At 43.2% G+C, this 18,066-nt stretch overlaps 1 protein-coding gene across 1 annotated transcript in view; it reads right to left on the bottom strand.

Annotated features, from left to right (window-relative positions):
• The window catches only part of PGBD5 (piggyBac transposable element derived 5), a gene marked incomplete at its 5' end in the record, with an annotated part of 67,584 nt that overhangs the window by 35,357 nt on the left and 14,161 nt on the right, over positions 1-18,066 (bottom strand). The window contains one exon of the mRNA XM_082306352.1: positions 1,523-1,950. Within this exon, the coding sequence (XP_082162478.1) occupies positions 1,523-1,950 (428 nt within the window). The remainder of the gene's footprint in view (positions 1-1,522; positions 1,951-18,066) is intronic.

Genomic DNA, 18,066 nt, shown 5'->3' on the forward strand with positions numbered 1-18,066 from the left:
ATTAGACACAGTGATCACATTTCTGAAGCCTTTATCTTCCGGCCATTAAAGTCAGTGGCCATAAGGGTTAGATTTCATATCTTAATGAAAGTTCGGTCCCAACAATACCGTGTTTCTCACTGCCTGTTTTGTCTTGATGGAAATGCACCTTGCTGGCATGGCTTAGTGAGAACACTCCTCCCTTCTCTATTGTAACAGCTTTTTAGACAGCTATGTTGTCCTGAATTATACAGGTATGATTTTCATTGTCTGTAAAATAGAAAAAAAACCCTGTAATTACTCCCAATTTATTTTAGGCACACTCCAATGGATGTGATGCACCTATGTCTTAATTAATTTTGTGCAGTGGGCAAAAATGTGATGCTTCAGAGAAGAAACAGGAAGAAAAAGAGGACAATGGACACAATGCCCTTTCCAAATGTCTAGGTGAAATCTTTATATTCTGAAAACGAGAGTTGATTGAAAAGTTATTTCAAGCAGTAACATATTTCATGTTTATTCCTTTATCTTTCCAGACGTCTGAACGCGACCAGTAGCAACAGCTCCAAAAGGAGATCATTTGTACTGGAACAACGTTTAAATAGGATATGACGAATATTAAGAAAAGATTTCTTCGCACTTTTAAAAAAAAAGTTCAACTGTACAGCTGTAGTCAGACAACCACCAGCTACATAAGTTTCTATATTTAGTTCCTCCCATTGCCTGCCCAGTCTACGGAGCAGTCTCCCTACAGAATGGCATTCTGCTGTACCCCTAATTGTATCTGGAAATGAAAATTCACTGGAGTCCTGTTTACTTTTATTCCTGGTAGTCTAGAAACATTTCCAGTTCACTGGCACTTTGGTTGCAAATCCACACATCAATAAGTTTTTCCATAGGAGCATCACCCATCATTAAAAACCAGGACTGGGACAAGGCACAGGCAGTGCTGCTGAGGGCAGCTGACAACCACAGCAAGCAAAGGCACCTGCTCCCCTCTTATTCTCCCTTTGCCCAGTCGTGAGGAGGTAGCTGTGCTGCCAGACTATATGGCAAGCACCTACTGCTAAGGTCAGGGACTCCTAGCAAACTCAGCTCCTGCATCCAACCCTCAGCCTGTAGCAGGAGCAGCTACAGGTTTTCCCTCCAGCCCAGCTGCACTGGCTCTGCCCTTTCCACTCTCCCTCACAGGAGCAACCTGCAACCTCCCATCCTCAGGACAGCAAAACCTAGTGGTGCCAACCTCACTGACAAGTCTCCAGGCTTGTTTAGACCACGAAAGCAAATAGCCCCAGCTCAGAGAGCATCATTCCTATTGAAACATGCCAGGTACCTGCACTGCAGAGCTATAAGTCAGACGTTGCTGAGCACTCGCACAGGACAGTGCTGCTTTCTCTCATGCTTCATGGAGGCACCACAGCATGGCTTCACGCTGTGAAGTCCCAGCTCTTTCTTCAGGCAGCTGTGCTCTGTGCTTTCAGTCATAGCAAGACAACCTAAAGCACGTAGGTTGGATGTTCCCTGCCAACAGGTTAGCTCTTACCTGGGCTTGTGAAGGTCTAAAAGCAGAGTCAAAACCATTCTGCAGAGAGTCCAGAAAAGGCTGGATTTTGTAGAGGCCATGCGTTGTCTGGCTTGAGCGGAAGGCCACAATGTGGAAGTACTTCAAGATCTTCTCAAACCGTGATTGTGTCATGATAAGTGCAATGCTCTTGTTGCTGTAGAAGCCACTGCTCCAGATGCTAAGAACAGACTCACAGTGGTGGATGCTTGTTGATATCATGTAGCCTAAGAAGGCCTTCATTTCTGTCAAGGTGACGTCAATCCAGGCATCGTCACTACCGAACCTCTCCTGGTACTTCTTGGCATACATGTTGGTTTGGACCACCATATTCTTTAGTACGTTGTCAGGGACAAAGAGTTGAAAAAAGTCCATGGCACTGGCAGTCAGGGGCATTTTTCGTGTTGGACCTAGGACAAAAGCAAGAAGGGAAGATAAGCTCACTCCTGATCATCACGAGGCATGTCCAACACTAGCAATTTAAAGCAGGAATAACTTTCCTAAAGCAGGAAAACAAGGCCAAAGTGATGGCATGTCAGCTAATTCCTTTCAAAGTGTACCCACTGTCTGACAGATCTCACCAGGAAACTTGCCCCCCCCATATTCTCTGTCTTCCTCCTATATGATACAAATACAATACACTGAGTAGTTTCTTCCTCTGCTCTGCACACTCTTCAGTTTGTAGCATGCAGGTCTGTGAGGCAGCACGCATTTAATTTTTCCACTTATGCACTATCTGTACCTTACACCATCAGCAGCTGTTTTGGCCTTTTTCTGGATAGTCTTTTATTTGTCCATACGCGTGTCAAAGCAGTGCCTTCCTCAAAACAGCGCAGAAGGAAGGTGTCTGAGCCCTCCAGAGAGAGTGCTGCCCCCATCCCAGCTGACATGATTCCTAGGCACTAGAACTTGATCCCACCTTTTCTTTTGCACCTCCAATTCCTGCCCACTTTGTTGTCATTAATCCTGTGACTTTCAAATCTGCTTCTGCCCCACACACAGAGCTATGCAGATCATGCCTACGCACTTTTGAATTCTGTGTCTCTGTCACCCCATTGGAGCCTCATCCTGCGCTCCGGCATCCCCAAGAGAGCACGTTACCAGAACAAATCAAAGCCACCACGTGGCTAGGGTCGCTCTCCCACATCACAGGGAATATTTTTAGCATGACAATGCATACCCTGGTCCTCTTCCACCCATAACGTAGCAAGCCTTGCAGTCCCATGCTGTCATTACTCCAGCTTTTCACTGATCTTGCACCTTCTCTGCCAGTTTCCACTATTCCAGAAGTGGGGGAGAAAGGGAGGCTCTAAGGGTTGGCAGCACTGCATCAGTGTAACAAGGTTATCCAGTCAGTCACCAGATTATATTAAGCCAAATTAGGAACATCGAGCCTGCAATACCAGGGACACAGACACCAGTCCTTACAGCCCTCTCTCCTCTAATCCCTTCCATAAACTAATTAAGCTCCATTTTAAAAGTAGTGTTTTTCATGCTCCCACCCCGTGGAAGTGCTTTAGTCACCAGGTAAGGGCTATGGAGACAGGGACATTCTCTGTTCTCCTACAGAAGCAGTGAAAATCAATAGACCTGAGAGGGGCAGCATGGACAAATCCAACAGACAGGGCAGTGCTTAAGAGCAGTTCTACATCCCTTGGCAAAAGATAGTGTCATGATTGTAACCCCAAACTAAGAGTTGGGTCCAATAAACACTGCGCCTTAGTTTAACAGCCATCAGCCTTGGGACTGTCTGAAAAGTACTCTTCCTGATCAAAAGCAGGAAACAGCTTCTCATTTGAAGTTCCGCCTAACAAGCGTGAGTCTTACTTGCACTACGTGGCTGCTTGGATCTCAGTATCAGCTCTCCCAGCTGAATCAGAGCACGAGATTTGCCATGCTACAGTCTGGCTCTGCAAAGATCCACTACCGTGTTGGTCAGGTCACATTCTCCAGTACCCCTGTATCTTAGCTCACATCCTTAAGTTACAGCAACAACTATGGCTTCCAGAAATTTTGCATGAAAAAGTCCTATGAGGAAAGACACAGTGGTTGGACTTGCTCTTAAGCCTTAATGTTTGGGTGCGCTCTGGTGAACTCAAGCCACTAGAAGGACAGCAAAAATAGCACCAAGACATTGAAACAGCGAACCTTCAGATTGCAAAGAATGCCAAAAAAGCAAACAAAAGTGGATTTCCCCCCCTCCACCCCAAGGGCAGTGGGGAAAGAAACCTATATTTAAAGATTACTTTCCAATTTTAATTTGTGAGATTGAGAAACTGATAGTGAAACAGTTCAGTTGAAAACACATTCCTCTATACAGCAAGACCAGAGTAAAGAGCTCCACACAAACCATGTTCTGGTAAGGACAGAGCAGAAAATTTCAGCTTAAACGATAAAAGGTTTTCATTACCAAGTGAAAACTATGGGACTAGAACAGATATATTTACTTAACCTTAATAGATATTGCAATAATAAAGCCTCTTAACAAAGAGTCCTCTTCTTTTGATCAGGAGTTTTATATTCTGCTAGCACCTGCTAGACTGTTATAGCTGACATAAAATGCTCTACAAATGATTCTGTATGAATGACTTATAGTACATTGCTTCCTTCTTCCCCACAACTTAATCAAGTTTTGACATTCTACAGTAGATATGGCTTTCTCATAACAACACACTGCACAGAGTGTATTCCTAGTTACACATGAAGTCTTGAGTAGCTACTGAATTCAACTCCAGTGGCCAGGCAACCTTCCAGGCAGAGCACAGAGGTAGTTTTTAAATTCTTGCCTTTAGAAGCAGAAGCTGGGAGTGGGGGTAACATTTTAAATCTTGCCTACGGCAAACAAGATGTATTCATAGAGCATTAAGTCCTATGAAGTGAAATATGTTGGTCTTGAGACAGGTGGATATGGACAATAGGTGTGTGCTGGACTCCATCTTTAGGAAGTCAATAGCAGTCAGAAGCACAAAAAGGTACTTTTGATGTAATTAAATTTGCAGTAGCTGCACAAGTTTACCTTGAAAAGCGATTATGGAAAACTGCCAGGTATACTGGATAGGACAATCCTTTCTTTCCCAGCAGGCCTGCTCCAGCTGCACAGAATCTCCTATCTGCTCTCCTTCTTGAAACAAATATGCAAGATTTGTATCCCATTGGCCATGCAGAACCCACACTCTAAAAAAGTGAGCTGAATCACGTTCTGACTCAAACATCAACCTAATTGTTGACTAAATATAATTCTGGAAGCCTCTGCATAATCTCATTGTCTTAAAAAACAGCCTTTATTGCTAAAATGAGCACAATTGATTTGTAATTTACTGATATGCAATAAAACAAGAGTGACATCATTGAATTTCTGTAGGAAGAGAACTGAATTTTTAACATGAATTGGGTTTTGCATAGTTAATGACTAGCCTAAAACAAATTATTTAAATATGACTTTCTATCTAAGTACACAAATATATCCCATATATAGAGCCAACTGTGTAAGAAACCTGAAGAATGGATTTGCACTTTTTAAGGATTCTTACATTGACTTAAATGGCACTTACCCAAAAAATACTGATATGAAAAGCGTTCAGTGTTCCATACATGCACCGTTTACCTTTCACAGCTTTACTCAGCCAAATAAAATAGTGGCTTTGTCTAGCCTCCCATCCTCAGAATGAATGTACAATTATGACTGTATGTCAAATTCAGATTTTTCTTTCTCCTCTGTCCTAAAGCGTGTGCATGGAGAATACATTTATTTATGTAGGTTTTTTTGCTTTAAAAACCAATCGGGATTTCCAATATATGTTATAGAGTCAGAGCACAAAAGCACTCTCGGAGTTTCCAAACGGCCAGCTAGACCCAGTGGTCTGTGCGCACCTAGGGTGGAGACAGGGCTTTACTGAGTAACCTCTGGCTGGGCAGCACACACGCCAGCACTAGCACTTTGGGCTTGCTTTAAGTGACTTTGCAGAATATGGAACATAACATAAACTTCCTCTGTTACGATACAATGTGCACCCACAAACTCTCCTTCTTCCTTCTTACCCTGTCTACCAGCAAAAACTTGAATGTGCAATCAGCAGCAATCACCTTGCGAGTCATTACTGTTCCTAGATCCTATTTTGACCAGGTTGGTCCCATTATTCTGTTTTGTGCTCAGGAGTAATGTCTCCCCCAGAGCCATAGCTATTTAAATCATAAGAATAGACTCAAAGGAAATGGAGAAGCTAAGCAGGGAAAGCCACTTGTGTTTCCGTACTGGAGATATGATTGTGGTGCGGAGGCTGGCACCTCTCCCTCAGACTGCACGCATTGCAGAGCCCATTTTGGCTCGGCTCAGCTCAGGGCAAACTGCAGCAGCCTTCCTGGGTCAGATGCCTGGCAAAAGAGCAGGCTACATGCTCAACTTCTCAGCAAACATAAACATTGCAGAAAACCCAGAAAGATTTACATGAAACTTCTGTGTGACCATTCTTCAGGCAGCCCCTGCATGTCGTCCTATAACCTCTTGTCTTCTCTGTTGGGTGGGTCCCCACCAGCCATGTTCTTCCCCCTGCTCCAATCCCACCAGTGTTTCTAGCCTTTCTTACTGAGCAGGACTTCAAGAAAAATAAGAACTCCAGGTAAATAAACTGCTTTTTCTTTACTTAACTGGTTTGCGGGACTAATTTGAGTGCACATTGTTAATAGGTTATTTTACCTTTTTCCATCTTTCCTGTTCTGATTACCGATCTGTTATTCAGTAGCTCAGGGTTCACAGACTCAGAATAAAAGATGGAAAGTTTTGAAACCTACTGTAATCTATCAGTGCTTACAACATAACATACAAATCTTGAGGAGGTCAAAAGCGTTGTCATTTGGGGCAGAATAAATCAGATGTGTAAGAAGAAAATACAGTGGAAGAAAATTCTCCTTTTGCTCTGCTGTGCAAAAGACTTACTTGCGTAAGTCTTCAAAAGCGTAACCAAGGTTCATGGTAAAATACCCCGTTACCTTGATATTAACATATGAATGCCAAGGCAAATTGCATGGTTTGGAAACAAACCTTGTACAGAACTAATCTAGGGCTGACTTTGAAATTAATTTAGCTTCATTAGCTACTGAGCAGATCCCAATACTCCTGAATCAGGCACAGGAGTGGTAGAAGCATCAGTTTAATAATTTAGCAGTCATTTTATTGTCCTCTTTGAGCAAAAATCTAACAATTCATAGTCAAGTATGAGGATAGCGCATTTAGGTGTATTATATACAGATACATACCTAAGAAAAATCTATCCAGAACCTGTTATTTTCTGGCAATTGGGAATGCTCTGACATATGGCACAGCTCTCAATGGCCAGGGTTTGAAAAGCCAATTAATTTCTTCTTCCTAAGTCCAAGCAATTATAGACTGTTTTATATTCCTGAGAAGTTACCTTTACAAAAGTACATAACGTGATTTTTGGGTCTTATTTAGAGAACATCAAAAAATGCTGATGGAAGATTTCTGTCAGAAAATACACATTCATCAAAAAAATCATGACATTTTCATGGAAAGTGTCAATTGATGTAATATGAGAGACAGTTAAAACAATTTTCATCTTTCTCAATGAGCGGAGACCAATATAAAGAGCTGAAAAAAACCAGCAACAAAACCAATGTTTTAATATTTCCCAAGCGAGATTTTTCAGAATTTCAGTTTTGCACTAAGTTCCCTCGCGTAAGTTTTGGAAGCACTGGACCTTATCTGGCTTGCCAGAAAATCAGTTTTCATATCAGTTCTATTCTTAATGGCCTGGAAGAAATGCACCTCAAGCCATAGCCTGTTTGACAGCCTTATGACAAGCCTGTCAAGACAGCTTGAAGTAAGTGAACATAGCAGTTCTCTTCTGTGTTTTACTCCAGTTTATTTCACATACTGCTCCCCTGCAGGAACTGGACAGCAAGTATCCAGGTCTTTAATGTAGGATATTATGCTGCATGTATTTCGTTCATCTTCATTAAAAAAAGCAACCAAAGCTTCACTGACAAGTCTGGTCAAGTCAAAGGAGTTATCCTAATTTATACCAGCTGTGGTTCTAACCAATATTTTAGGGCAAGAGGATGTTTGCATTAGTTCTTTTGGTAGATGAATCTTACTTTCCTTTAGGTCCACCTAGCACAAGAATTCTATATAAATGATCAAAACATGATCCATACTGTGGAGTCACTTGGAGCTCAAAGCCAGCCTACGAGGATGCAATAAATAAAAAACCCACCAACCCTCAAAAAGGCACTATATTGGCATTCTTAGACAAGGAATAAGAAACTGAACATAATCCTTCCAAAGATGCTTCTCCTTTTAGACTGTAAGGGCTCTCTCAGCAGCCTATGCTTCTAGGTGAGTTTTTACTAGGTCACCTTCCCCCAGAAACTTACTTTGCACCCTTGCCTGGGCACTCAGTAACATACACTTTTGCTCTATGTTTGTTTTCAGCTAAGTTTATTCCAAGCTATTTAGCAAAGTGTGATTTGACTTTTCCAAGCTCTGTAAGTAAGCATTTGACAATGCCTCCACGTCTGCACATAATAACCACAGTCAGAAAAATTGTCTCAAACAGCTTCCGTGAAAGGGCACTTTCTCTTCCCTCCCCAGCATTAAAAAGGATTGTTTTCCTCACAGCATCAGCAACAAAGCAATCCACACGTTGCACTCTGACTTCTGTCCATAGAGAGAATTAAGAGCTGGGTCTAAAAGTGATCCAAGGACAAATGAAAAAGGACTGAAAACCAGGACACAGCCGCTCTGTGCTGACTCTGGTCGAAAGAGTCCCTTGGCCTCCACACCAGACAGCACTCAGTTGTGACAAGTTAAATAAACAAAGCATTTATTTAGTAAACCCAACAGTAAAATTTAAACTAAATGGTAAAATTTAGCAAAGTATTTACTAAACTAAGGAACTTCCTGCAACTCAGCTTGTTTCCCTGCTATGTACTGGACCCAGATTCTCATCTCACTTTCTTCATCATTACAGCAAAACCCTTGAGAGTCAAGTCCAGCATGTCAACCTAGCGTAGATCAGGGACAAGTAAGGTACCTGTTCCCACCCAATATAAGACGATGTGACGGTGGCCTCCCAAGGCCCTGCGTGACAACCAGGGCACCCTGCCCATTCCCCCTGCCCTATGCTGCTGTGCGCTAGCTCGCAGTTCAGCCTGGACAAGGCGAAGAACTTCAGTGGGGCAACAAGAACAAGACTGGGATGCCAAGGGTAAAGGATTTTGGCCGTCACTCAACAGGTTACCACATGTGATAAGACACCATATGAAAATAGTTAAATTTCTGGGCATCTTCAGGGGACCAAGCAGGTGGGTCTTATGCCCGTCTCACTGACCAAATGCACGCTATCCCACCAACAGCACCGGTCTGAGAATGCGAATATGTGAGAGATGTGGTGGCAGTTTTCCATGGAAGTGCAGCTTGTTGCAGATTTAAGCCACAGTCAAAAAACATAGTTAAGAGAGTATTTCTTTTTGTTTACCATCATGTTTTAAAGATACAAAGCCTTCAAGCTGCGACAAGTGAAGTAGAAAGAATAAAAAGCCCACTGCAGGTAATGTTGACACCTTTAATTATACACTTACTTCATTTCTGTGGCGAGATCTTACAACCCACCCATCAGCATTATCAACATCCAACATAACCTCCCAAACACTGGTACAAGGTCTTACGGTTAAAATTATTTTAAAAAGCCAAACACCTGAAAAAGCAGCAGAGTCAATGCTGAAACAGTACCGTATCGCATCAGCTTACATAATGCTTTGCAGACTATTCATTTGGCTGTGGGACTGAACGCGTTTGTCCCTCGTCAGGGGAATTCCTGCTGCAGCAGCTTCCATGGCAATAGCCCACTGCACTTTCTTTTGCCACTGCAGTTTTATAGTAACATTTTACTGCACTCCACCATCAGGGCAGATTGGCTGCTCCTGGCAGTCCAGCTGACCCTGAGCGTATCTAGCAGGTTAGAGACAACCATCAACATGCTGACTTCATATGCCATCTGTAATACAGCTTTCGGTAGATCACAGAGCAGTTACACATCTGGCTGTAGGCACAGCTGTGCACATTTATGAAATAACTCTACAAAGCAGGATGGATAGTTCTACGTCAGCACAACTTCCGTTACCAGCAGCGTAACCCTCATAGCTACATCCCAGAAGGCTGATTTGGTGGTCCCATGGTGGGGGGCCCACACTAGCAGCTTTTGCAGATGCAACCCACCTTCACATCTTTCTCTTCTGGGCTCCTGGTCTGTTCTAGTGCACGCTGTTCATAAATACCATTACCTGCATGCAACTTGCCCCTTTCCAGCAATTTAAAATAAAAATCCACCTGTATAAGCATTAGCAATAGTTGATGTCAGGACCCTGCCTCCAATGGGAAGGATTTTGTATTTGAAGAAGGGAAAATAGCCTAGCATGCTTTCCAGGCAAGTCATCAGAACCTTTAATTTCTCTTTTGTAAATAAAAGTCAATAAGCAAGTGACCCAGCTAATGAGATGCTGAAGGCCTTCACGTCAACTTTTATATGCAACACACACAGAGGCCACTGAAAAATGAACCTCTTGTTTCTGAGCAAGTCTCATGAGGAAATGGTTTTCTGCTTTGTTCAAAAATTATTTAAAATAAAATAATAATAATAATAATAATAATAATAATAATAATAAATAAAATATTAACTGGAAATCCAGACAGTTCAGTAAAGCATTGGAGACAACCTTTTCATGCAAGAACATTAATCTCGGTACAGAACCTCCTCATGATTCATCTCCATCCCACATGACTAAGGTAGCTACAGTACTGGTCTGTGCAATTGCTTCCCAGCAGCTACAGCCTCTTCCTGGAGATGACTGAGAATAGCTGTTAGGGTAAGCACATAGTCCCCAAAGCATTCGATGCTACTTCCCATGCACAGAACTAAGCACCTACCGCTGCACCCACCTGGGAGAGGGTGATGGGCAAGGTGCTCTTCCTGCAGCCCAGCTAAAAGAGCTCAAAACCCAGAATCTGTCCAAGAAGGTTGGTGCCAGGAGCTCCACGGAGATGATATTCAGACTATTTTTCCAAACCTGCTTCCTTTGGGCTGTACCAGCCTCCCTTGGATTTTACTGCTCTCTGTAAGAAAGCATGCCCCTGCATTTCTAGGTGAGCTTCACAAGCTGCCCAGCAAGACAAGGTTTCTCTGCTGGGCTCACCCCAGACTGGGAGGCAAAGGAACTCTCATCACTTTAGAGATCATAATAATAAAATAAATCAACACTTCAGTCACAGGCACCCTCAATTTGAAGGCTGCACCCATCTCTATCAGAGAAGATCATAACACATCTGCATTTACACAGCTGCTTTTAAAACTGTAATTTTCCCACTTTATATTCTCCATGTTCCTCCCCAACATCCTCAAATACCTTCGGACAAGCAGTTACAAACCACATGTTCCTTTCTGGTGCATTAGGCTTAGGGGCAGATGAAAGTCTAAGCATTTTCTTAGGACAGCTGAGAAGATGCAAGTGGAGGTCATGTATTTGCAATCCTTGCTAGGGCCAGGGCTCCTTTATGCATGCACAGTATCACTTTGTGTGCTGTTTTCTTTTTGCTCTCTTACTCCTGCCCCTCTTGTTAGACTGCCTTTTTCCATCCTTGTTCTGCCAGCCCTTAGAAACGATCAGTGCCACAGGCTGTCTGAACATCTGTACTCAGAATAGCCAAGGAGCTGAAAAGTTCAATAAATTACTTCTATATACCATGCACATCAATATCTCTAATCCTCTTACCACGTGTAGGATACACGACACACTCCACAGCACTCCAACTGCTTAGGCTTCCTAGTAACTCTTAGAAACCCACAACGTCTCAGTTTTAAGAAACCAGAGCATTCCTTCAACAATAAAGTGTAAAAAAAAAAATTAAAATGCAATCATCTGTGCAAAAAGGTGAATTTACTGCTTGTACAGCCTGTGTTAACTCCAGGGTGATGCAGACATGTTTACAAACCACTGTACCCCCCGGGAAGGCTTTCAGGGAGTTGTATCTGCAGGGAGCGAGCCAGAAGCACAACTTGGAGCTAAACAGTGTAGTGAAGTCAGAGCGGGACCTAGAAATAGCAGTCCCTCAGCAACACAGCACCACTTCTGCAACCTCTGCCCAGCTACTGTGTGCAGCCAGCGTAACTGCTCAGTACCCAGCCGCCAGCTCCCCCCATGGCCCACACCATGCTGCACAGCTGCCAGGGCACAAGCAGCCAGAAACCAGGCAATGGAACTAGGTTTCCAAAGAAGAGCATCATGTGTCTTCCCCCACAGCCTTTCAGGAGAGATGCTTTGTTACTTTGGAGCCAAAGTCCACCTCCTCAAACGCAGTCTTAGTATGCTGTACTCTGAGATCAGGCAGAGAAAAAAACTTGAGGTCGCCAGACAGGCACTGCTCACTGGTAGCCATCCATCAGACCAGATCGCAGCTACACTTGGAGATCATCTTCTCTACTCTTCTTGGGGGCTGCCAACAGATGAACCAATAAAAGCTGAAAGACCCCACAGGATTTAATCACCGTAAGAACATACCTCAGCTTATAAAAGGAGGAAGGAGCTGGCATTTCTCATTTTGGACCCAGCAGCAACAGAGATTTCATACAGCAGAGACTTTCAAAGAATTTCATTGTGTGCTCACACACACACACACACACAGAGAAAAAAAAAAAGTTGTTGAAATCTGGGTCATATTAAGTAGTGGAGTAGGAGACAAAGCCAGTAAGTCTTTCTGCTATATAAAAACCAGGCCCAAACATCAGCTCCTTGAATTTGCAGGTATAATTATACAGGATGCACCTGGAAGGTAAATTTAAATTAGTAACATGGGAACAACCACTGCAAAACGTGTCCTTCTGTTTGCAAAGTGCCAAGCACTTCACATTAAGGGTTCCTACAGAGGCTTCTGGGCATTATCACAACAGAAGTAATAGCTTCCCACTCTCTAACCACAGATTAGGACGTTTATAGCTCAAGACCTCAGTGACTGGAGCTTCACATTTCCTAGCTATATTCTTCTTCTTACAGAAGAAGCCCACAGTCTTTGAAGTCAGATTCAGAACAGATCTTTGGATACTACACCAGAGCTAAATCCTCCATGATTAGGAAAAATCTGTCTGGAACAAAAGCCTGTGACTGCTTACAGGCCATAGGCAGAGTCAATGGCATGCTTAAGGTAATGTTTTACTAACATAGTAATAAGGAATTTCTAAGTATGTTTTTTGCCCTGTAAACTCTGGCCTCATGTCCTGTCCTGCATGCTGTTATCTACTTATAGATTGGTTTTCTTAAAGGGCAAAGATGTAAGCTGCTGTTTTCATATCAGGCTGGCTTATGATTTCATGATATGATGAAGGAGTATATTTACTCGGTGACAAGTAACTGGAAAAGTTCCCATTTAAATAAGGACAGTGAATTTTGACTGCTGCTCAAAGACAAAAGTGGTGCTTCCCTTCCAAACTGCCTGCCCACCAAGCCAGAGCAAATATTTCCCGAGTTCAGGAACTGGGAGTCCACCTCCCCGAATGTTTTACTCTGTGACTGATACGCTCTGCTATCTGAGGCTAATCATAGCATCTGTGCTTCTGGCTTATCCATGTCGCAGGCTGGCACTGGGACCTATGCCCTGTTTTCCTTTGCTCCATTCTGCACATTCCCAGCCTTCCCCAGCTGCTTGCTGTTATCTGACCCTGACCTTCCCCAGGCTCCACTTCTCTGCTGCCTTCCCCACCCTTCCTCCTGCGTTTTTGAGACACTGCCATACCTCAAAGTTTCCTGTTCTTCTGGCATTTCACTTAAGAGATAAGATGAGGCTTACGTTAGTATGAATTCTTCAAGTCTACAACTGCTGTTTCTAAGGATACATGTTTTGAGGCAAGGATTAGCTGTCAGATGCAACCGGTCGTCAGCAGGGTCAGCCCTGGTTAGGAGTGTGTCCAACTGTATGTTACTCAGTTGTAAGTCCCTGAATAAAGATCTGCACCTCTGCCTGGCCAGCCTGTGGCTGCTCAAAAAGAAAAATTAGATGTCCCAGCCCCCTCTGGTTCCTGTTCCACTTCTCTCCCTTGCTCCCAAGCACCGGCCCATGTGAATTAACGCAGCACTGACGTCTACAGTCGTACTTTCATACATCATTTTTCCATTAAACCCTTTCTGGCAAGGAATACCTAATTAGCAGGGAAGCACAGATCAAATGCCATAACTACTGGTGAAGGAGGTCTGCCGCTAGAGACTTTTCTCTTTCATTTTGAAGACAGTGTAGTGTTCCATGAAAACGCTGAAAGTTGTATTCCCTGCCTCTTTTCCTACAATCCACAGGTATGAGCGTGCTGCACCTACACCCTCTTCAATCACTCTCAACATAACGGAAGAAGCATTCAAAAATCTTAAAGCGTGGATTCAAATTCTGTGGGCTTAAAAACAAAACACCAAAAAGGTGATGTACGTATTTCTGCAAGTGAGCAAAAGCAGAACCGTACTCTTCTGTATAGCCCAGGCAGCCAGCCCACCAAAATGAATTTAATTTCATAGCAGATGTGAAACAACTCACATAGAGCTGCTGTTGCAAGTCCCTTTCTTGCTTTGGCCAGTCCCTGCTGGCATGGAATTGCCCAACATCTGTGTGGAGCACATCAGTGTTTATCTAGCACCACAACATTCTCTACAAGGAAAATTCAACTCTCTAGATGCCTCACAGCCTCCACTTAAATAACAAAAAATTGAGGGTTATTTAAGCAAGCCACTGCTCTCACATGGCAAAACTCTTCTTCCCTTCATTGCTACTGACATCCTCTGCCTCGTTACCACTGTGTTTTCTAGAAAGCTGAGACCTCCCTTCATGCCCTCCCTGAGACGCTGCCTCGGTCAGCGTTCGTTTATCAGAAACCCCAGCGCCAACTTGCTCTCCAGGAGAGATCAGCCTATGCGGCTGCTCCAGCCAAGGTAACAGCATTGCAGCTCTGGTGTCAAGAATGCTCATCTGTTTCCAAGCCTTCTTTCATTTTCTGATTTGGTTCTTACGCGCTCTTTGAATATGGAATCCCCCAGGAAAAGGAGTATCCGAGAACCTCAAGTTTTGGTTGCTAAGTCTCTCCCTGCTCTCTTGGCTCTGTGTGCAGGAACGGCGAGGCAAACACAGAAGAATACTTATCTCCACAGGGAGCCTCCTGCTTCCTAAGCCTTCCAGACTTAACTGCTAAAGCTGGTTTTATATTATAGACAGATCTGCTCCTTTGCATTGCCCTTCCACTTCGTCAGCTGCTTGTTGCTACATTCACAAAGGTCTCTCATTTAAGCAACATTTCTCTCCATTCATTCTTTATGTTGACCACCTCATGAAATTAAGAAAAGTAAAAGAGACCTACTGCATCTCATTCAACCCCATCAGCTTTTTCCATCATCTCTGATGCGGCTCCTTTCTTCCTCACTAACTGTGAATGGCCCTGAACAGGCAGCATTTTCCCTTCCACATCAAGAATTGATTACATTCCTCCCTTAGGGCCAGATTCAACGAGGTCCTAAGTGCTATAACCCCCATCAATGTTTTAGTGGGAAAAAAAAGCCTTCAGATTATTAGCAAGGCTGGGCCTGGATTTTTTATAACCCAGTGTCATCAAAACCTCAACCCACTAAGTAAGCTAGAATGTTATTTATTTGGGGAGGAGAGAGAAGGGAGAGAGAAGACAGAGGAAGCAGGTGAACATACTGCTTTTCATCACAGCTAAATACTAATCTGGGTCTGGTAGTACGCCTGGCAGGGAGAGGCAAGCCACTTTATAGACCTTCTCTGCCTGGGCCTGAACTGAAGTGGTCTGGCAGAGAGGGACACAACTGACCACAGTCCTGCTTGCCAGGCACTGACTGCTTGCTTACATACGAACTTCATATCAAGATCCTGTTATATCCCCTAGTGCAGTGGTCTCCTCCAACGTGGGGCGCGCCCACCCCAGGGAGTACACAAGACAATCTATTGGGGTGCTAGAAGAAGGTATTTTTTGTACTGTTAATAAATAAAATTTTTAAATAGTGTTTAATTTCATCTTTCATACTTTTTAAATTTCTATTTTGTGTATGTTTTATGATATATGTCGTATATTAGTACAATACTGCATGTATATAATTTATAAATAAGTAACATAGATTGGGGGCACCTGCTCAAAAAATTTCTACTGATAAGGGTGTAAAAATGTTTGGAGAACACTGCCCTAGAGTTCTTCAGTAGTAGCATTCAGGACTAAAGCAGCCTAGCACACACACTTCACCCTCACTTTAACAGAGAGCTGAGTGCACGCTCAAATCCTATAAGCTTCAGCTGATCTACCTGTAGGTTTTATACCAGTATAACCAGTTTGCTTTGAAAAGGAGTCATTTCCCTTTGCCCCCCCTAGAAAACTGTTCTTGTAAGAACAAGGGAGTGGTGGTATCAGTCAGAGGTACTTTTGCATTGGTATAACAGTTTTCATGTCACTCTGCTTTTAGCATATTACTGAACTGTATCATTAAAGTAGTGCCACATACGCATTTATTTAAGCATGTGCTTATATGCTTCTCTGGATTCAAACGATAATGTACTATATTAACATTCCTCGACACTCACCTTTGAGTTTTTTAATTTGTGTCACTCACAAATCAAAAGGATGTTTAACAGTCTTGTGTTTTTCTCTAGTGGAAATAAGTTTTCAGAGCATACACTCATTGTGCAGTCAGCCATGCAAATTATTAATCCTATGAGCAAGACTGAGGCTGTAATATGCATAGTGGTAAGAAAGGAGGGAAATGTCTCTATCATAAAAACCCTCTGTAGTCTCTCCTCCAGCCCCGTTGTCCTCCCTTCAGGGCCTTACGACTATCACTCAATAGATTCTGGTCATCGTTCTCAAACCTTGGCAAGCAAATTGCAACTGCTGTGTTCTTCAGGGAACATGGGGTTTTCCTTTTGATCATGGGTCTTAATGTTAGCTTCTACCACTTATATTCAGATCTGATACCAAACTTAGCGTTTTAAGTATATAAAATGTTTATTAAAAGCTAACTAAACACTATGTTTAGGGAGCAATCCAGTCACACAACTTGCCATTGAGTTTTAGGCATGTAACAGTCTCAAGCACTTAAGCTCCTTGTATAGTCAGGGAGTTGCTCCAAACAAGTGAGTGGTAGAAGTACTATAATGTCAAGTGATGCAGTCTGTACAAAACCAGGAATAACTATAAAAGAATGAGCAGTGAGAAGTATAGTACAGAGTCCTTAAAGACACAACCAGAGAGGCACTTAAAAGACTCTGCTTAGAAGACCTAACTTTTCTACTTGAGTTTAAAAGCTTGCTTACTTTCTCCTCCCCCTGCTAAACTACAGACAAGGCAACTTACAATGGCTGTCTACACCAGTGGTCACAGAAAGCAAAACTTAAAATGTATCTGCATGACTCCTTTCTTTAGGAAGCATTCAAGCTCCACCAGTATGCAGAACACTGAGTTTAGCTAGTCGCAAAGAGGAAAAGAAAAGCAATAGCCACACCAAAACTGCTTAAACAAACATAGCATTTTGTTTTCTTTGTAGAAATTATCACTTGGTTTTGGCCACATCCTCCTGCCTCTAGAACCAATGTCTGGGGGATAAGGGACTCCAGGATACACTGTGCAAGTGAGGGAAGAACCAGACATAGGAGACCCGATCTCCATCCCCCACCAATAGAGGTGAGGGAGGAGAAGGGAGAATATTCCTTAAATGCTTGTCACAAAGAATTGGGCCCATTACTCAGTGCGGTAGCCTCTACACTTCCGCTAGTCTCTTCTACTAGGCAGCAGGAGCACAGATGCATTCACACCTCAGTCCCAGTAAAATGCTCACTCAAAACTCTATGCAGGGGCAGCTGATGCTCCTGAAGTGCAACCTTCATCCAAACAGAAGGCTGATTAATCATGGGATAACCAAACCCACAGATAAGCACCACTCCTATTAGATCTGAAACTTAAATTTTGTTGAGCTGCACACTGCATTCCTTCCAGCTTTTTAATGCTAAGTTTGATGTTGTGGTGGGTGTGACAGTTGTTCACATATTGCATCTCCTACGCACTCAGATCTGGAACATCAGCTGTAGCGGGTGTGGGTGAGCAGCGTGGTCTGGGGCATCTGGCCATCCCTTCCGTACGTTAGAAGTACCAGCTGTCATCTTTATGTGACACTGTGAATGTAAGAACAGGCAGAGTCTGGTTTTACATGGCCTCGTCTCTCGACATCAGCTAGCTTTTTCATTGCAGGAGATGCTGTTAGAGCCTACAGGCTCTTCTCACTACAAATGTGCTGTCTAATAAGGATTGAACTCAAGCAAGCCATCTTTCAGCAGGGGCAATTCAAAAGGCTGTCACCTCCATCAGCTGTTTTTGCATAAGGTAGGTGAGAACTCAATAACTGGAAGACCTTTACCTTCTCCTCCCACAGGAATGGACCTGGGCGCCTAAGGCAGAGCAAACTTTCAAAAAGCCTGGCTTACTAAG

This window comes from Platalea leucorodia, assembly GCF_965183815.1.
Source record: "Platalea leucorodia genome assembly, chromosome: 3".
NCBI classification, from domain to species: domain Eukaryota; kingdom Metazoa; phylum Chordata; class Aves; order Pelecaniformes; family Threskiornithidae; genus Platalea; species Platalea leucorodia.